The sequence below is a fragment of the Triturus cristatus genome, chromosome 10 (assembly GCF_964204655.1).
Source record: "Triturus cristatus chromosome 10, aTriCri1.1, whole genome shotgun sequence".
Lineage (NCBI taxonomy): Eukaryota > Metazoa > Chordata > Amphibia > Caudata > Salamandridae > Triturus > Triturus cristatus.
Window position 1 is genome coordinate 1239015421 of NC_140593.1, and position 21111 is coordinate 1239036531.

Genomic DNA, 21111 nt, shown 5'->3' on the forward strand with positions numbered 1-21111 from the left:
TTACCAAGCACTCTGCCTCCAGGATTGTCAAGGCCTGCCATAGGAGTGACTGATAGGTACACATGTGTCTATATGTAAGTTAGGTATAGGAATACTACACCTAAGCAAGGGGTGATTACACGACCTTGCCCCAGCTGAGTGATCAGCCAGTTGTGTCAAAATGGAAGGCCAGGCCAGGGGTGGCATAATACATGCTGCAGCCCCTGGTAGGCCTAGGGTACACCTATGCCCTGGGTACCTAGGGTACACTGTACAGGGGCCAATAAGGTGATCCTATCCAAACGGGTTATGCACCTAAAGTACATAGTATTAATTTAGAGAGAGAACAGCAGGGCTGTGGGTCTGATTAGCAGGCCCACAGCCACATCTAAGTCGAAAACCAGTAAAGCAAAAGCAAAAAGTGGGGGTGAACATAGAAAGCAGACCCTACTCTCCTACAATGTACTTAAGTTGGCTTCCCTGTTCACTTGTAGTATCTTAGCAATTGAACCAGACAACACAGGGACATGTGTTCATGCAGATATGTCCTCACATGTGATATAATGCACCCTGCTTTAGGGGTGACTTACATCTATTACATGCAGTGACTTTGGCATGGCACGCAGTGAGTGTGCAATGTTGTGTTTTCACTCATGGTTTTCACAATGCAGCGCAGTCTGCATGCAATTTGTAGGGGGGAGGGTCCCTTAGGGTTGAATAATACATATATTGCATGCAGTGTCTGTGGGCATGGCACACGGGGTGTTTGCCATGTCGCGTTTTCACACTTGTTTGCACAATTTCACACAGCCTGCAATGGCAGTCTGCATGAGTTCAGTGGTGGGTCCCTTAGGGTGGCACAATACATGCAGCAGCCCTTGGGGACCCTCTTTAGTACCCATGCCCTAGGTACCAGGGACTTACAGAGGTGCTAAACGTCTTGCCAACTGGGGTAGAATTGAAAAGTCACCTTGTTTTAGGGAAAGAGCACTGGCACTGTGGACCTGGTTAGCAGGAACCCAGTGCCCTTAAGTCAAAATTGCATCCAATACCAAGCAAAACGTGGGGTGACCATGTCAAAAAGGGCACGCTCACCCCTAGTCTCAGCAGTCCCACTGTGGGGGACTTACTTGTGGCAACAATAGGGGTTCTTGGCCCCAAACGACCCTCAGCAGCCAAGGGGACTTCATCCCCCAACCAGTAGTACATCAGGAGGCTCCTCTTCAGAGTGGTTGAAAAAGGGGGCGGGTCTCCGAAGTCTTAGCAATCCCACCGTGGGGGACTTACTTGTGGCAACAATAGGGGTTTTTGCCCCCCCCCCCCCCCCCTCCCCCCTCCCAACGACCCTCCACAGCCAAGGGGACTTCATTAGGGGTGGGCCAGCAATACTCGCGGACAGTCACGGAACTCTGCGGAGTTTCTCAGCAACTCCGCGAGCTCTGCCCATGCCTACTGGTAAAATCCACCTGGGATGAAGAATGCTGATTAGGTCTCGCCTGAGCCAGCACATGCGCTGCTCTGCGAGACATTTAGTTAGGGCTTTTAAAAGTGCTGCCACACGGCCTAGCGCTTGCGTTCACACGCGCAGCCGCCAGCTTTCAGCCTCTGGCCTCCCCTTCTTTCACGTGCACCACTCGCATGTTTTTTGGGGTTTTTTGGCGCGTGCTCGCGCACACAACTCCCGGGCTTGTTGCTCGTGCTTCTTGTTTTTTTACTTGTGGGTGACTTCATGCGCAGTAAAATGAGATCTGTCAAACATTGGCTGGAAAAGGCAACCAAAAAGCTCACGGAAAATGTATATGCTGCCTTTACCCTGACCATAAGGTGGGCAACTGTAAAATATGCAGAACTTTTTCACAGAAGACTCTAAAGGATAGAGAGGGTCGACTTCTTCTGTGGCTCCAGAAGTTGAAGGACGCCGATAATCCTCTCTCTGACATCGAAAGTATGGCTTTCTGCTCGCACTGGAGTCTCTTCCAAGCGTAGTAGTGTACAGGATTTGCCCTCTCCTTTCCTTAAAAAGAGAAACCTTCACCTTTCGGGAGTTTCTAAGGTGCCAGTACACTCTGTTACTACGCCAACGCCCCCGAGATCTCACTCTCAGGCGTCTGTTGCTCTTTCATCGCATGTTTCCACTCAAAAACTTGCCAGACTGTCGACGTCGACAGTGGTTTGTGTCTCCTTAAAAGCTGTCTCGTCGACGATTCCAATATCCTCCTCGTCGATGACGCAGAAGCTGGCAATCCCGTCGACGTCAAAATCTTCATCAACGATCAAGAAAAAGAAATCCTCGTCGTCGATGACTAAAGCTTCGTCGGCGGTGGCTTCGTCGGCGGTGGCTTCGTCGGCGGTGATGGCAAGTCTTTCACCCTCAACAAGTTTTGCATCTCTTCCACTGGTGCCGATTCCTACGCCAACGTCTGCTCCTGTCGACGATTCCCTACATCAGCGTCGTCACGCTGTTCTGGAATCCATTGCAATGCCACCGGCCATTCAACCGCCGCAACAACTGTTTCCCTCTGGCAATGAGGATGACTCTGCCTCTGATGATGACTTTCATTCTACATTCCGGGCTGCTCGCATTCCATCAGAACTTTTCATAAAATGTCAAGATTTCGGAGATGAGGACCAGGAGGATCATTTTTATCAAGAGGAAGAGCAGGGCCCTCCTTTACAGATTCCAATGGCACAGCTGCCTTTATCCCTCATCTCTAATCTTCAATTTATGCTGGAGGATTACAATCGCCATTTTCCACCTTCTTCTCACGGCTCTCCACGTGACACACCACCTAACATTCAAATTCCTCCTCAAGCGCCGGCGGAGCCAACGCCATCTGCACCTTTCCTAATACCCCCTACAGAGGGTGACGCTGACGTTCTTCCAGATACTGAAGACGGAGAACTCCAGGGCGATGACACTATGGCCGACTGGGACGATTATCAGATTAATTCGCCGCCTTCTCCTCCGAGGTCGCCAGTAAACTCTCCACCTGTTGACATTACAGGTTTCCATCAGTTGATGGAAAAGGCGGCACAGCGATTTCATCTCCCCATGGTTGTGAGAGAGGATGATTGTTTCCTATATGATTTTGAGTCGCAGCCAGTGAAACCGATTTGGGCCGTGCCCATAATTGACTTCATTTGGAATGAGGGTATTAAACTGATGAAGACGCCAAATTCAATCCCAGCAGTTCTCCCGCGGTTGGAGAAAAAGTATAAAGCTCCGGACTCTTCTCCTGCTTGCCTAGTATCCCAGCCTAAGCCAGATTCCGTCATCACCCAGGCGGCACAACGTCGCTCGAAGAATCCCTCGTCTCCACTTTCCTCTCCACCTGACCGTGATGGGCGTCGCCTGGGTGCCATTGGGAAGAAATTTTCGACCATGGCCTCCACAACGGTCAAGGCAGCGAATTCCCTGGCCATCTTGGGCCGTTACGATCGCCAAATGTGGTCGGACATTAAGCTCATCCCAGAACCCTCTAGAGCGGACGCTCTCAAAATTCTACAGGAGGGAGAAAGAGCATCTTCAGAGATTATTGATTAATCTGTGGATATCGCTTCAACTGGTTTTCGCCAGCTAGCTGAGGCAGCTGTTTTGAGGGGGCAAGGTTGGCTTCGTTCTACTTCTTTTCATCAGGAAGTCCAGGCGAAGATCCTTGATATGCCCTTTGATGGGGAGTCGTCGTTTGGACAGCACGTGGATGACGCGCTTCAAACAATAAAGAAGGACACAGAGACAGCTCGTTCCCTTGGCACGCTGCAGTTTAAGACGCAGCCTTTTCGGGGTGTTCGCGGACGCAGCACCTCCTCCTTTCGTGGCGGATCAACACAATGCCGCTCATAAAGCCAAGGACTCCAACGTTTTTCCTCCCAAAACCCACAGTATTACAGGCAACAGACTAGCAAATCCTACAGAGGAAAGTCCAACTATAGGGGGAACTCTTCCAAAAAACAATGACTATTTGTTTACACCCCCCTCCCCTCAAAGCCCCCCTGTTAGACGGACCGGGAGGGTCGGCCGAGGACAAGGGGAGAGGTCTCCGGGGAGAGCCGTCTCCAGTGATCGTACAGACAAATAACTTCCCCCCCCACAGACAGATACCACACAAGGAGATGAGTTAGCGTTCTTTATAAGCACTTCTTAAGGTACGATGAAAAGGTACAAGGAGGTCTGGACTCAGGGGTCCCCTCGATTCAAGTCTCTCAAGATGGGAGAGGGGGTAGCGGGACAGTCTGGTTACCAGTCTGGCAGTTGAGGTGGTATGGTGGGTAGCTCACAATCCTCGAACTTAGGTGGTCTAGCTGGTACGGGCCGCGGCAGCGCCAGCAGGTCCCAGTGAAGATGGTCGATACACGGGCCGCGGCAGCGCCAGCAGGTCCCAGCGAAGATGGTCGATGTACGGTCCGCGGCAGCGCCAGCAGGTCCCGGTGAAGATGGTCGTTACAACGGGCCGCGGCAGCGCCAGCAGGTCCCGACGAGGATGGATGTTGTAGGAGGCCGCGGCAGCGCCAGCAGGCAGGACGATAGATCACAAGATAGGGCTACGGCAGCGCCAGTAGTCCGTCAAGGCTGAGTTCTCTCGGTGTCTCTCGACTCCAGGATACAACTGCCTTCCTGCTCCGCAGCTGCTCCAGTTATAGGGCAGGTGCCCTTTGATGTCCGGACCCTCGCACTTGGGGGTCGGAGGGTCCGGGATGAAGGTGTCCAGACACCCAGCGGGGGGGTGGAGCCGGTGCCTGGGGGAGCTGGAGGCGATCGTCACCTGGCGGGGGAGAGTCCTTGGCACTTCGTCCTCCCATTGACCTGCCAAGTGATCCGCTCACCTCCTGGGTGGATGGTGGTGCCGGGATGTCGGGGCCGGCCAGGCCCAGGGTTAGGGTCGGGGGGAGGCCACGCGGCCTCGTGGCGCGGGGCCCAAGATGGCGGCTTGACCCGGCCGAGGGAGCCGGTGGTGGCTTGGGCCCGTGTTACAGGGAGGTCCGAGGGCAGGAGTTCCGTCGGGAGACGGGGTGCGGGTGATTCTCGTGGGCCGCGCCTGGGGGGCCGGGGCGTGGGCCCTGTCATGCGGGGAGGGCGCAAGCCCTTCGTGTGGCCTGTCCAACATGCGTCCCCCCCAGCTGAAGGCGGGGAGAGTCACCCATCTCCTTGGGGACTCTCTTCGTCGAGGCGGAAGAAGCGGGACAGGCCATCTGCGTTGGCGTGGTCTTGGCCTGGTCGGTGCTCCACGGTGAAGTCCATTCCCTGCAGGGGGATGGACCAGCGCAATAGTTTGGGGTTTTCCCCCCGCATCTGCATCAGCCACTGCAGGGGTCTATGGTCGGTTTGTACCCGGAAGTGGGTACCGAAGAGATAGGGCCGGAGCTTTTTGAGGGCCCACACCACGGCGAAGGCCTCCCTCTCGATGGTGCTCCAGCGCTGTTCTCGGCCCAGGAGACGTCGGCTGATGAAGGCCACCGGCTGGTCATGACCCTCGGGGTTCACTTGGGAAAGAACCGCTCCGATGCCGTGGTCGGAGGCGTCTGTCTGTACTACGAATTCCCGACTGTAATCAGGGGCCTGGAGCACAGGGGCGGTGCACAGGGCGGCCTTCAGCTTTTCGAAGGCCGCTTGACAATCGGGGGTCCAGCTAATCCGCTTTGGTTGGTTCTTGGACGTGAGACCCGTGAGGGGCCCCACAATGCTGCCGTAGTCCCTCACGAACCGCCGGTAGTAGCCGGTGAGCCCCAAGAAGGCTCGGACTTCGGTCTGAGTGACGGGGGGCTGCCAGGACTGGATGGCAGCAATCTTAAGTTGCAGTGGGGCCACCAGCCCGCTCCCCACCTGGTGCCCCAGGTAGGTCACGGACCCTTGACCGATTTGGCATTTGCCGGCCTTAATCGTGAGGCCGGCCCGCTGGAGGGCCTGTAGGACCTCCTGGAGGTGGAGGAGGTGGTCGGACCAGTGGCGGCTGTATACAGCGATATCGTCCAGGTAGGCAGCGCTGAACTCTTCGAGCCCCGCCAAGACCTGGTTCACAAGACGTTGAAATGTAGCGGGGGCGTTCTTCATGCCAAAGGGCAGGACCTTGAAGTGGTAGTGACCATCGGGGGTAGAGAAGGCGGATCGTTCTTGAGCTCGGGGTGTGAGACCGATCTGCCAGTAGCCCGCTGTTAGGTCGAAGATACTGAGGTAGCGGGCGGCCCCCAGCCGGTCGATCAATTCATCCGCTCTGGGGATAGGATGAGCGTCGGTTCGGGTGACAGCGTTCAAGCCCCGGTAGTCGACGCAGAATCTCAGTTCAGGTGTGGTGCCGGGGGCAGCGGCTTTGGGGACCAATACAACTGGACTGGCCCAGGGACTGTCCGAGGGCTCGATGACCCCGATCGTGAGCATTTTGGCCACTTCCTCTTGTATGCAGGCCCGTACCCGATCTGGTACGCGGTAGGCCCGGTGCCGGACAGGGGGACTGTCCCCGGTGTCTACGTCGTGCAAGCACCAAGGGGTGACCCCGGGAGTGAGGGAGAACAGTGAAGCGAACCGCAGCAGGAGGTCCCGGGAGCCCTGGCGTTGCTCTGGGGTGAGGGCATCGGAGAGCCGGACCCCGTCCACGGAACCGTCTTTCTCCTGAGTCTTCAGGAGATCAGGGAGAGGCTCGGAGTCTTCTTCCGCCCCACTGTCTGTAGCCATCAGGAGGCTGAGTTCTGAGCGCACAAAGTGTGGATTGAGTCTGTGGTGTGGAGGACCCGAAGGGGGTTCCGGGTGGTCCCCATGTCGATGAGGTAAGTGACGGGGCTTTTGCGCTCGACCACCTTGAAGGGCCCCGTCCACTTATCTTGCAAGGCACATGGTTCGGTGGGGGACATCACCCACACTTGTTGTCCAGGTTCGAACTCGACGGAGGAGGCATTGTGATCATACCATCTCTTCATGTCTTCCTGGCTGGCCTCGAGGTTCGCCTTGGCCATCTCCCTGAAGCGCCGGGTCTGATTACGTAGGGCCAGGAGGTACTTGAAGACGTCTGGAGGGGTCTTTAGGGGGGCCATCTCCCAACCTTCTTTGACTAGGCTGAGGGGCCCTCGCACAGGGTGCCCGTACAGGAGCTCGAAGGGGCTAAAACCGAGGGACTTCTGGGGAACTTCCCGGTAGGCGAAGAGGAGGCACGGGAGTAGTATATCCCACTGGCGACGGAGGGGCTCTTCCAATCCCCCAATCATCCCCTTGAGAGTGCGGTTGAATCGCTCCACTAGTCCGTTCCCTTGGGGGTGATAGGGGGTCGTGAATCGGTAGGTGACCCCGCACTGTTGCCAGAGGGACTTCATGTATTTGGAGATGAAGTTCGTGCCTCGGTCGCTGACGACTTCTCGGGGGAAGCCCACCCGGGAGAAGATCCCCATTAGGGCCCGGCCAACCACCGGAGCTGTTACTGTTCGTAGAGGCACCGCCTCGGGGTAGCGGGTGGCGTGATCCACCAGTACTAGGATGAACCTATGTCCTTGTGCCGTGCGGGGGTCCAGGGGCCCCACAATGTCGATTCCTACCCTCTCGAACGGGGTGGTGACCACCGGGAAGGGTTGTAGAGGGGCCTTCAGCTTACGGCCACTCTTCCCGCTGGCCTGGCACGTGGGGCAGGACCGGCAGTGGTTCAGGACGTCGTTCCGCATCTTCGGCCAGAAAAAGTGGGTCACTAGGCGACTGTAAGTTTTGTCTTGGCCCAGGTGTCCAGCCAGGGGGACATCGTGGGCCAGATTGAGCAGGAAGTTTCTGAAGCGGAGAGGTACCACCAGTACTCGACCGGCCCCTAGCTCTGCGATCCTCTGTTCGCTGTATAGCAGGTCGTTCTCCCAGTAGACCCAGTGAGTTCCGGTGGAGTCCCCTGCGCTCTGGGCGCTGGCTTGTTGGCGGAGTCCCTCGAGGGAGGGGCAAGTCTTTTGCTCCTGGCGGAACTGTTCTTGGGTCCCCCTTCCTGACGCCACTGAGCCAGGCTGGGGACGTCCTGGAGGTGCGCGTCCCCTTCGGTCGTTGGCTCCGGGGGGTTGGCCTCATCGTTGTCTTCTACTGGGGCGACCGGGGGCGGAGGTGCTGGCCATTCCGGTTCTTCTGGTCGGGGAGCGGCATGGGCTGCCCTGGACCGGGTGGTTACGCAGGCCCAGTCCGGGAGGCCCAGCATCCCCAGGTGCTCTCTTCTCTCGACGGTGGCCCATTGGGAACTCTCAAGGTCATTCCCCAGGAGGCAGTCCACGGGGGCATCATCCCGGACCGTCACTTTCAACAGGCCGGAGACCCCTCCCCATTCGAAGGGGACGCAGGCCATTTGACACAGGCTTTCGGAATTGTCAGCTGAGCGGACGGGGCAGAGAATGTTCGGCAGGATCTGCTCGGGTTTCACCAGGTGACGGCGGACGGCCGTCACACTGGCGCCTGTGTCACGTAAGGCCTCGGCCCGATGCCCATTAATGGTCACCCACTGACCGTATTTCCTGGTGTTGGCGGGTAGGGGAGCCCGCGGGACTATGTCTTTTCCCCCTAGGCACGCTAGAACCATGGCGGCCGGTTCCCACTCTTGCTGGGCCGGCTCATACTCTTCCTGTTCCTCTGACAGTCGTTCTTCCCCCAGGGCGGCGGCCGCTACCTGGCGGGGCTTGGGTGTTTGGTTCTGCGGGCAGCTCGGGTCATTGGCGTAATGGCCGACTCGCTGGCATCGGTGGCACGTGACATTGGCTCGGAACCCTGGACGCATCGGGGGGTTTCCCCGGCCGGCCGGGGGCGGGGTGCTGGCCACGGGTGTTGCCGGGAGGGTGTCTCTCCCTCGCCCCTGGCCTCCTCCTCCTCCCCGAGGACGGTGCTGGCCTTGGTTGCTTCGGTTCTGCTCGTGCGGTCCTCTCCGGCCCACTCGGGTGCTCTCCCATCGGTCAGCTTCAGCGGCGAGCTGCCGGGGGTCGGTCAATTTACTGTCGAGGAGGTGCTGCCTGAGCTCGACGAAGCAGTTGTTCGACAGGTGTTCCCATACCATGAAGTTAAAGAGTTGTTCGTAGGTCGTTACATGGCTCCCCTTGATCCAACCCTCGAAGGCTCGGCTGAAATAGTTTACGTACTCCACCCAAGTTGTACCCGGGATCCGGGTGCAATCTCTGAACCTCTGGCGGTACATCTCGGGTGTGAGGCCGTAGCGGGTGAGGAGGGCAGCCTTCATGTGGTCGTAGGACGACATTTGGTGATCTGGGAGCTGCAACAGGGCATCGCGACCTTCGTTGACGAACCTCCCCCATAGTCCAGCTCCCCAATCACTCCGGTCGATCCGGTGGGAGGTCATGGCGATCTCGTAGGCTTTGAACCACTGTTGTATGTCGTCTTCTCGGACATACTCTCGGACAACATCCTTGGGGATGTGGACTTTTTTCTCGGTTGCCCCTGGGGTGTGCGGTCGCTCAGGCACCCCCGTCTCTTTATTCTGTTTCCGAAGTTCTATTTCCGCCAGTTTGCGTTCGTGTTCGAGTGTTATTCTTTTTTCCTCAAGCTCTCTCTGTCTCTGTTTTTCTTCTCGCTCCTCTCGGAGCCGCAGATGCTCTAGATTTAGTTTCTGCTCGGCTAACTTTAGTTCACCGTCCATCTTGAGTCGTGCCATTTCCAACTCGTGTAATCTGGTCCTTTCTCTTTCCTGGATCTCCTCCTGCGAGAGGCCCGTTCCCCTTTCCTCGGGAGCCGTGGCGTTCCCCTGTGGTGCGACACTGTTTTGGTCGGGGGATCCGGTGGTCCCAGTTTCTGCCCACGACTCAAGGGCGCGCTTCAAATCCTCTTTGGTACTCAGGCCGGTGGTAGCAATGCCTAGTTCCATGCAGAATTGTTTAAGTTCGCGGTGGCTATATTCTTCCAACTTATCCATTTGGAACTTTTCAGTGGAACCGCTATCTTTAGCCGACATCGTGGTTTTGTCGTGGGGTGAGCTACTCTCTGTACGATTACGCGTTGATTCGGATCGCGCCGCTGGCCACCAATGTTAGACGGACCGGGAGGGTCGGCCGAGGACAAGGGGAGAGGTCTCCGGGGAGAGCCGTCTCCAGTGATCGTACAGACAAATAACTTCCCCCCCACAGACAGATACCACACAAGGAGATGAGTTAGCGTTCTTTATAAGCACTTCTTAAGGTACGATGAAAAGGTACAAGGAGGTCTGGACTCAGGGGTCCCCTCGATTCAAGTCTCTCAAGATGGGAGAGGGGGTAGCGGGACAGTCTGGTTACCAGTCTGGCAGTTGAGGTGGTATGGTGGGTAGCTCACAATCCTCGAGCTTAGGTGGTCTAGCTGGTACGGGCCGCGGCAGCGCCAGCAGGTCCCAGTGAAGATGGTCGATACACGGGCCGCGGCAGCGCCAGCAGGTCCCAGCGAAGATGGTCGATGTACGGTCCGCGGCAGCGCCAGCAGGTCCCGGTGAAATTTGGTTGTTACAACGGGCCGCGGCAGCGCCAGCAGGTCCCGACGAGGATGGATGTTGTAGGAGGCCGCGGCAGCGCCAGCAGGCAGGACGATAGATCACAAGATAGGGCTACGGCAGCGCCAGTAGTCCGTCAAGGCTGAGTTCTCTCGGTGTCTCTCGACTCCAGGATACAACTGCCTTCCTGCTCCGCAGCTGCTCCAGTTATAGGGCAGGTGCCCTTTGATGTCCGGACCCTCGCACTTGGGGGTCGGAGGGTCCGGGATGAAGGTGTCCAGACACCCAGCGGGGGGGTGGAGCCGGTGCCTGGGGGAGCTGGAGGCGATTGTCACCTGGCGGGGGAGAGTCCTTGGCACTTCGTCCTCCCATTGACCTGCCAAGTGATCCGCTCACCTCCTGGGTGGATGGTGGTGCCGGGATGTCGGGGCCGGCCAGGCCCAGGGTTAGGGTCGGGGGGAGGCCACGCGGCCTCGTGGCGCAGGGCCCAAGATGGCGGCTTGACCCGGCCGAGGGAGCCGGTGGTGGCTTGGGCCCGTGTTACAGGGAGGTCCGAGGGCAGGAGTTCCGTCGGGAGACGGGGTGCGGGTGATTCTCGTGGGCCGCGCCTGGGGGGCCGGGGGCGTGGGCCCTGTCATGCGGGGAGGGCGCAAGCCCTTCGTGTGGCCTGTCCAACACCCCCCCTTTCCGAGTTGGAGGACGAATCTCAAAATTCTTTTCAAATTGGTCATTGATAACTTCAGACCGTTGTGTGTTGGACATTGTATCCAAAGGCCATGCTCTAGAATTCGTCAAATTCCCTCGGAACAACCCCCCAACCGGTCCTCCTCCTGCTCATCTCAAAGAGCTTTTCCATCAGATCAAAATTATGCTCAAGAAAGGGGCCATCGAAGTGGTTCCAAAATCTAAGAAGGGGCTGGGTTTCTAGTCCTGTTTTTTCCTCATATTAAAGAAGTCTGGGGAGTGGCGCCCTATCCTTGACCTGTTGTCTCTCAACAAGTTTCTAAAAGACCAGTCATTCCGCATGCTCACACTGAGGGACATTCTTCAGTTCCTTTCTCGAGACGACTTCATGTCGACAATCGATCTTCAGGCTGCCTATTTCCACATGCCGATTCTACCACGCCAAAGGAAATATCTACGCTTCCGTGTAGGCCAAAGGGACTTCCAATTCAGAGTCCTGCCCTTTGGGCTCCACTCCGCTCCGCTCCTCGAGTCGTCACGAAAGTCCTTGCCCCGGTGGTGGTCCATTTGCGTTTGCAAGGCATTCAAATATTGCCATATTTGGACGATTGTCTCATCAAGTCTCAGTCCTACCACCAAGCATCCTTCGATACCCAGTTTTATCAGACTCTGTTCCACTCTCTAGGACTGTCAATCAACGTACAAAATCTCAGTTCACGCCAGCTCTTCACAGAACATTCCTAGGCGCTACTATCGATACCTCCATGGCCATGGATTTTGTTTCCGACGACCGGCAGAAATGGATCCTACAGCTAGCAGCTCACATCAGGTCAAAGCGGTCCGTTTCAGTCCGCATCTTGAAGTCTTTTCTGGGGATGGCGTCCTATTGCATTTCTTTGATCCCACATTGCAGACTGAAGAGTCGTCCAATTCAAGAAGAACTGGACAAACCATGGCGTCAGGTCTCCGGTTCGTTCAGCGACCGGATCTTGGTAACCGCTCGCATGGCACGAGCTCTGCGCTGGTGGACGCAATCTCACAGCATCGCAGCCGGCACTTCATTCTTGGCAAAAGCCCCAGAACTCGTCCTTACCACAGACGCCTCCCTGGAAGGGTGGGGCGGACACCTTCAAGATCTGTCCATCAAGGGCAAATGGAACCTGTCCCAACGTTCTTGGCACATCAACAGGCTAGAATTGCTGGCGATCTTCCTTGCACTCAAATCTTTCCGACTCCACGGACAACACCACCAGCATGCACTACCTAAACAAGCAGGGCGGTACCAAATCTCCACTGCTTTCCCAGCTGGCTCAGAAGATCTGGGATTGGGCCATACTTCATCAGATCACGCTCACAGCAGTCCACCTACCAGGCATTTCCAACATTCTAGCAGATTCTCTGTCGGTCAGCGTCATCGACCCACGAGTCGGAGTTGCATCAGCCGACTCTGGACTTTGTCTTCAGCCTTTGGGGTCACCCGAGCCTGGATCTCTTTGCAACTCCACGGAACAGCAAATGCCAGTCTTACGCAAGTTGGCTTCCCCACAGAGGGTCGTGCGGGAATGCCCTTTCGATGGACTGGTGCAAGGTGCAAGATATTTGCCTACGCTTTTCCGCCAATCCCGCTGATACCTCGGGTGTTGTGGAAAATGCGGAGACAACCATGCCATATTCTCCCGATTGCTCCCCGGTGGCCTCGGCAGGCATGGCTCTCGGAGTTACTGCTCCTCTCTCAATGCGAGCCCATCCTTCTTCGCCCCCGGCCGGACCTTCTAACAATGAACAGCGGTCAGATTTGCCATCCGAATACCAGTTCCCTCAAATTGTCGGCCTGGAACCTGAGCACCTTGAATTTGCTCACTTGAATATTTTGCCTGCCTGCAGGGAGGTTCTTGCCAGGGCGCGGGTGCCTTCCACGGTGAAGACCTACAAACTAAAGTGGAAACGCTTCTGTCATTGGTGTTCATCTGTCAACATTCACCCAGTGCACGCCTCTCCGGCACAGATTCCGCCTTTCTTTTTGCAGTTAGCCCAGTCAGGACTGTCTCATTCCACTTTAAAAGTCTTTTTGGCAGCAATTTCTCGTTTTCGTCAGGACGGTTCTTCCTCCCTCTACTCATCTAGAATGATTCAGCAATTCTTTAAAGGGTTGTTCCGGATGTTTCCACCCATTCGGCGCTTTCTGCCCACATGGCGTCTTAACATCGTATTGGCGCAACTTATGAGGGCGCCTTTTGAGCCAATCCATTCAGCGGATTAAACATTTTTGTCCTGGAAGGTTGCCCTCCTGCTAGCTCTGACTTCCTCTCGCCGAGTAAGTGACATTCACGCTTTCACAATACAGCCTCCTTTTCTCCAATTTAAGTCGGACTGTGTTATTCTTCGTACTAATCCAGCTTTCAAGGTGCCGTCTGACTTTCATCTTAATGAACCCGTGATTTTAAAAACCTTCTTTCCTAATCCGTGTGACGCAATTTTCTTTGATGTAGCGATCTTGATGTTGAATTTCAGCAGTCATGTGGCGCAGTGTTCGGAATCGCCGTTTTACATTGTGATGTGATGTATTTCTGTTTCAATATGACGCAGTCGTATGGCGTATGTCAGTGCTACGGTAGAAACGGTGTAGCACTTGTGTCCACGATCGGTGGATGGCGTTTTGGCTCATGGTGGATTTCTGACGACATGAAGGCAGGTGTTACCCGCTCCAAGTGAGAGATTATTTCACGTCACAGCTGGATATGTCAAACTGAAAGGAGCGACGGAAATGGTTTTGATGTCACGGTGCAGAGCCCTGCCGCACACAAAGGGACCACGGTGGTTTGATGACATCACAGCGTCAGCTCATTGGCATCATGGTGACAGGGTGTTGAGAAGGGCAGCACGGGTGAATGGCGGTAGTTTGTTGATGACACAACCTCAGTGCATAGACATCACGCAGACCCAGGGCTGTGTAAGGCTGACATCATGATGACGGAAGGTTGTGTAGTACCATACGGATGGACGGTGGTAGTTGCTGATGCCACGGCCTCAATGCATTACTTCTCATCGGCGCTCCTATGACCTCTTCACTTGGACTGGGGGCAGTGAGCCGTGTAAGACCCCGCAGAGAGGCGGTCGGACGGCGTGACTCATGCGGCGATGATACCCTTTGGATCACGGCGATGCTCCGCGGCCCAGGGAGTCTGACTTCACCCCGCTTGATGGATAAATTACAGGCTGCAGCATCTTTTTCCGCGCCGCCCTCCGATTGCTGCGCCAACCGAGTGGTCCTGAGCCCCCATTGCACATAAACATAGCCACAGCAGGGCAAATTCAGCATTAGCATACGTCCATGGGGATCCGGCCCAGATCTTGGTACTAGAACCAGTTTCCGGCGAGTTTCCCCTACTTTCCAGCACTGGTTACCACCCTCCTGTTGGTGTCGAATGTGTGGCTCGGGGAAGGAGAGAAACAGCTAGCGCCACGCACGGTGAATCTTTCAGAAGATTCCCAAACAGGCCGCTTTCATGAACACGCCATGATGTATCTGAAGTTCATGTGTAGACGAGTTCCTCCACGACCACAATCGGTAAGAGTGTTGCATACCACTGGAACTATCTGGAAAGTTCATTTAACTGGCAAGTGTTGCTTTAACCATTTCACTTTCGGAGGAATCCTCTGTTGTCATCGTTGGAACTTCACTCTGTAGAAAACATAAAATAAATCTCTCGAGTGCATGTAAAAGCACCTTCGTGCACTGGAGCTGTGCTGTGAAGGTGTGCGCGTGTGTGTGCAGCAGTGGTGTGCACACTTGCCTGCCTCTCCCTCTGTATACGCGCTCGGGTGTGTGTATTTCTCTGCATGTTTCTGTCTGGGTGTGTATGTGCATGTTTCCAGGTGTGTTTTGTGTGCACAAATGTATAAATATGTTTTGTGTGCCCTAATTGCGTGTCACGTGTCTGCTAGTGAGTGGTCCTTCGTCTTCTGGGCGTTTGTGTGCCTTTGTGTGCTCGTGGGTCCGTTAGTGTGTGCATGCATGTGTGCATGGGTGCGTGCGTTCATGCGTGTGCCCGCACACATCCCTGTCTCTGAACCAGGAAGCAGCATTTCATCTCTCAGCAGCCAGTGTGAAATTATGGGATGCCTGACGTAGAAACAGATGTTCATGGGGCACAGCTCGAAGTGCCAGCGCCAGGTACGTGCCCCGCACCCAGTAAGTACACAGACACCTCTGGTGCCAGCAGCTGCAGTGCACAGGTGAGTGCCCGGGTCACGTGCTGCAGACAGACAGATGCCAGGGCTCACAATAAAGCCAACCCTACGATGGTGCCAGGGACTTCTTGCACGAGACGTCACCAGTGCATGGCGGTGGCACACGCAGTGCTGCTGAATGGTGCTAAACCTGGGCAGAAAGGGTCACATCTGAACAGAGAGGCCCCCATCTCATTGTATGTGCTCGATGGCACGTCAGACGAGCCTGTGCTGTGCACCTTGAAGCACAGAGCACACAGGGGGCACCGCTGGTCTAGAAACACCAGTGCAATACCGTTCCAGTATCGTGAGCAGGGATTTCAAAAAGTCTCTCACTGGACCTACGGCCCATTACACCTCCAAGAGAGTCTCAGTGCTGCAAACTCTGCTGAGCATCACACCCAAGCACCGCCGTGACTCAGTACATTACCAGTGCGTCACTCCCGCTGAATGTCTAAGCGGGTCTCACTGCTGCAACCTGTGTTAAGCACAAATTCTACATGTGTTTAAATCTAATATTTATAGGTACTGATGTGTGTTTTCAGTATTCTACGTTATGAACTCCTTTTGTGAAAAAAAACAATAACATTTTAATAAATATCTGACATGATGTTAACATGCCTCTTGTTCTTTTTGGTTAAGCACTCCATGAGGGCGCATGCTTTTTCCAACTGTACCCCTCGTGTACTTCTATTCCGAGGTGCTCCGTGTTGACTCTGTCATCATGTGCTTTTCCCCACCCTCTCGATGTAGCACTTCTCCTTGTGTACTTCCCACCCATGCGTTCACACCTGTGCACTTCTCCCTGCCTGCTTGAGGTTAATTTTTCACCCAATGTTTCTCCTTCTCACCCGCATTCTCCTCTCTTGCCCATTGCTTCTTCACACCCCTGCGACGTCTCTACTGCCCGCTTCACATTGCTCTGTCCCATTGCTTCACCTCACCCATTTAAAAAAAAAAAACGCTTTCACTTAGATATTTTCATTTCAATTACTGATTAAAACTCGGATCAATAACCAAACAGAACAAGCATTTACAGTACAATGGGTCTCGCATTTGCGAGAGTTTAAGATTATTGGCATTGTAAATGACAATGCCTTTTATTTATGTTTTAAAACACATAAATAGAAGGCATTGTCATTTACAATGCCAATAGCTGAAACTCTCGTAAATGCGAGACCTATTGCATTGCAAATGCTTGTTTTATGTACCGTGGGACTCCCACTTCGACGGGAAATATTCAAGCATGTGAATCTACGAAAGACACCAATACTGGAGAACCACAGTTTACAGGTAAGTAACATTTGTTCTTAAGTTCTTCCCAAAGGTAGTTTCTAATTTTCATATTAATCAATCCATTGACTGATCTGTTTTTTTCCTGCAACCAGATACCTTCCCCCCCCCCCCCCCCCAAAGCTCACTCCACCAAGAAAATAAAAGCTTCAATGGATTTTTTAGGGAACATTCCTATCGATATTTGCAAAGCAGCAACATGGCGTACTCCACAATCCTGCACAAAACAATATTGTGTAGATGTCTTTGCACGCTAACAAGCCGTTGTTGGCCAAGCTGTTCTAAGAACCCTTTTTCAAACCACAGCAACCCCCACGGGTTAACCACTGCCTAGGGAGAGTGACTGCTTTACAGTCTATGCAAAGCATGCGTATCTACAGCGCACAGGCCTTGAATGGATTATGTTACTTACCCTGTAAGCATCTGTTCTTGGCATGACTTGCTGTAGATTCACTTGCGCCATCCCTCCTTCCCAAAAACTATGTGTAGGTTGTAGTTCATATACTTAATATACTGACATCGTACTACTGCATGGCCATCTCATTGTGTACATATACACTATTACATTCTCCCCGACCTACGGCATAACTATCTGAAGCTGGTGTCGAGGGCCTTGCGCAGTATTCCCAAGAGGAGTCACACAGCCTTGTGACTTGAAGAAAACTTCTTGGAACAGAAACAACTTGTAATCATCCGGGCCCAACACTAGATGGCGGACTTATGTAAAGCCTGTGAATCTGCAGCACTACATGCAAAGAACAGATGCTTACAGGGTAAGTGACTTAATCCTTATGAGGCAAAGAAATACAGATTTGCTTGCACTCTTTGAAACCCTGCTACTCTATCATAGGTGGTCTGAGAAAACATCGCAAACTATCCACATTTTCCAAGTGCTGTTGTGGTCACTGCCCTTTTGAATCAACTGGCCACAAATAAGTGGATTGTCTGTGGCATACGATGAAAATGTGGGCAGGGCTTGTAAACCAAAATGAGGGGAGGTCGGCTTCCGTCTCGGAGGTAAAGTTAAGCAATGAAATTCTTTTGAAGAGAAACCAGATTTAGTCCCAAGAGGACCGAAAAGGCTGCTGGTTTGGTAGGAACATTTTTGCTGGAGGCAGTTCCGATTGAGCAGCAAGTCATGAGCCTCTTGTGTCTTGGTTTTGAAGGCGGATTGACTATACCTTGCATTACAAAGATGGCGCCTGCAAACTGTACAGATCTCTAAGAATTGTCATGCTGACAGAAGGAGGTGTAAATGCTGTTCCATGATGATGCAGATATGTAATCCTCCTCCCTCCGGTAGATTTTAGTCCTAATAGGCTTCAAACCAGAGAAAGACTGTGTGTAGGAAAAATGTATATCCTCTGCTGTGCAGAAATATTTAACCTGCATCTGACTTTCTCTCTCTCTGACAGTGGCGTATCCTGCAAATCAAGGCCAATATGCGCAGAATCTAGTGGCGTACCCACCGAATCCACTGCCGTACCCCCAAAACCAAGGGAACTTTCACATGCACCAAGGCGCTGGAGGCAGGGCGAGTGAGGAGCAGCCAGACTTCTGCTGTCCTAAGTGCCAGTACAAGGCGCCGGACATGGACACGCTTCAGATTCATGTGATGGAATGCATACAGTGACCCCCCGCAGTGCATCGAATGACTGACCCTGTTGGGGATATGTACTGACTTCACAAGTGAATGGTTGAAGGCTTCAAGACTGCTCTGTTGAGGACTGGCAAGTGAACCATAGGCTATTGCCATGTGGTCTGGACTGAACCAAGCTACGTCTGCCCCGTTACCAGGACTGCTTCTTTAATCTTTAGTATACGCCAGGAATACTAGCTCACAGACATGCCTCCTCCCACTCAAATGCGATTTGTACCGATCTAGAGGGAGCCTTGTCTTGAGTGCTTTCCAGGGGGGCACTTTCATGCAGGATTTGTGAAGGAGGTGCCAGAACATATGCTCTGTGTCTTCCCTTGGGGGATTGCTTGCCTCTTTCTTGCACAAACTCGACCTCACTCTGTCTCTCACCTGCTCCGCTGATGCCGCTGGCTCGGAAATCCAGATATGTCGAGGCACGGATGATCCTCACGGCGCTAACATTTGAGCACTTATTTTGGTGTCCTCTTCGTGCCTGGAGAGCAATGTTCAGAAATGCTGAATTCTCCAAATGCTTAAAAATGACTTTACAACAATGGGGAAAATTATTGTGCCTTTCCAAAGTTCATTGGAATCTTCTACTTCCTGTTACTTCCCTGTTGGCCAAGATAATAAATAAATGTAAATATATGCGAAGCTGAACTAAGTAATGTGGATCTTTGTTTTCAGAAGGTATATTTCAAGTTATTCAAGGTCACCATCATTTCCGTTGCGTTCCATACAACAAATAAGTTAATGAAAAGTGTTTTACATGTGACCCTGCTGTGCAGCATGACAGCTGCTATGGATTCACATGCTGTGCCTGCTCCTGGGGGTGTTTGGGTGTTTAACCGCTTCCAAGATGTTAAAAAGGAACCTTGTGACCTCTTTTTAAGGACAAACCCTGAGATGAGCTCAATGCTGATATGCTGTGTTAAAAATACATGCTTCACATCTAGTTTTAGAGGGAAGTTCCTTTTTCTTTCGCAGCTTGAATCGGTTCTAGATTCACATGCGTCGCAGAGAGTGTTTATGTGCCCGTGGTTATGGGCCTGTAGGCGGTTGGGGTGTTCGGTGACAGTTCACCCTTTTGAGAGAGTATCTGTTGCCCTTTCACCCCAGGCTATGTTGAGGCTGATGGTGGAAGCAGTGTGTTTATAGTAAGATACAAAAGTACAAAGAATGCCTAATGTCACCCACAAACCAAGGGCAGTAACAACGTAAACACCACCATGTTCACCGTGGATTCATTTCTGAACATTGAGCGTGACTATTGGATCCGTTCAAACCATAATCAATAATAGTAACAAGTTTGTTCCCACAAATACAGTTCAAAACATTATTTGAAAAGAAGAAATATGTTGTAATATTCTAGCCAAACAGCAGGTCAGCCAGCTGACCTTTTGGAGTCCACCTCTCTGTCCTGGCCACAAGAGGGAGCAGTTCAGATCGTCTGGTCTCCTCTCAGGTCATAAACAGCAGGTCGAGTCCTCTCCTGAGCTTCCGCAAGTCCAGAAAGTGTTCTCCAGGAGGTGCCACATTTATGTCTGTCAGCAGTTAGTGGGTGGAGATTACTCCCGGGCACACCTCGCCAATGGGGTAAAGGTTAACAGGAGCAACTCAACCCACCTTTTCAGCAGTCCTGGTTTGCCCTACGGCAGACAATCCCACAGTGCCTTTAATTCTAAAAATCCAAGATTGGGTTCTCCCCTTGTGCGGGCCATATGTGCCCACTCAGAAATGTAGCCAAGGTCATAAGCAGTCCCCTCCTCAGTGGTCACTCAAAAGCAGTTCTGGGGGTAGCTTTTCTTCCCCTGGGGTTGGTGCCAGCCTGACTAGGGAGACAAAAGCTGGGACTTTCTATGTCACCTAACCTGTGCATGTGACAGGATGGGCCCCTTTGAAATTAATTAAGCTCCTGGGCACACTCCAGCTGTTCTTCCTGCCTGGGGAAGAAAGTACCTCCACACTCCAAGGTCCTTGTCTCTGGTCTGGGAACAGTTTTCACACTTCCACATATAATTCAGGCCCGTACAGGCTGAGCAGTTCCTGGAGAGCTAATGCAAATTAGCCTCCAGCAGCTTCAAGCAGGGTAAAGGTAAGTTTCTTAAAGTTACATTTCCAATATATTTAATAAAATTCAACAAAAGATTGGATTTTTATTAAATGTAGAAAGCAGGCTTTGAATGGAGCCTGTAACTGGTACAGGTCTAAAGTTATAGATTAAAGCGTATAATCTACGCTCGACTTTTCCCTTGCACCTGTTACAGCCTGACCAGTGACAATGCCGTTTTGAGTTTAGTCACTGAAGGAACATGCCCTTCCTAATGTCACACATGTCCCGCTCTTAAATATCATGCACTGTACCCTGTGGGCTGCAAGGTGTGCTGAGGGGCGACGTATTTAATATATAAAATCTGGCTTTCCTTCCTGTCAAATATATTTTGCCATGTATGGGCAGCAGGGTTTCGCTGCTGTTGGGATACACTGGGTAGACCTGGAGCAGGTGTCTCCAACCTGTCGATCGTGAGCTCCCAGACTCCTTCAGAGCCGCTCGCAGCCTCGAGTTCATTTTTAAATAAGCGCAGGGTCACCTCTTCCTTTAAAAGTTAAGGGAAGGCTGTGCTTGTTCCAAGTCTTCAAGCTGCCGATACCAGGGCCTGAGAATGAGCAGTGCTGGAGTCGGGTTAACGACCCCAGGAACAGAGGTGAAGAACGGAAACCCTGGGGTATTTAAATCTTAAATAAAAGTACTTGTCAACGCAACATTGGAGCTGTGAACAAAATGATGTTTCTGAATGAGTTTTATTTCAATAAAATTCAAATGAAGAGTTAACTTAATGATTGAGTTAACTCTTCATTTTACTTTTATCCCATTTCAAA

At 53.0% G+C, this 21111-nt stretch overlaps 1 protein-coding gene across 6 annotated transcripts in view; it reads left to right on the forward strand.

The window, feature by feature from the left end:
- Positions 1-18895, forward strand: part of IKBKG (inhibitor of nuclear factor kappa B kinase regulatory subunit gamma) — a 228727-nt gene extending 209832 nt beyond the window's left edge. For all 6 annotated transcript variants that reach the window (XM_085629872.1, XM_085629874.1, XM_085629877.1 and 3 more), the window contains one exon: positions 18008-18895. In XM_085629872.1, the coding sequence (XP_085485998.1) occupies positions 18008-18225 (218 nt within the window). In that variant the 3' untranslated portion in view covers positions 18226-18895. The remainder of the gene's footprint in view (positions 1-18007) is intronic.
- The last annotated feature ends 2216 nt before the right edge of the window (positions 18896-21111 follow it).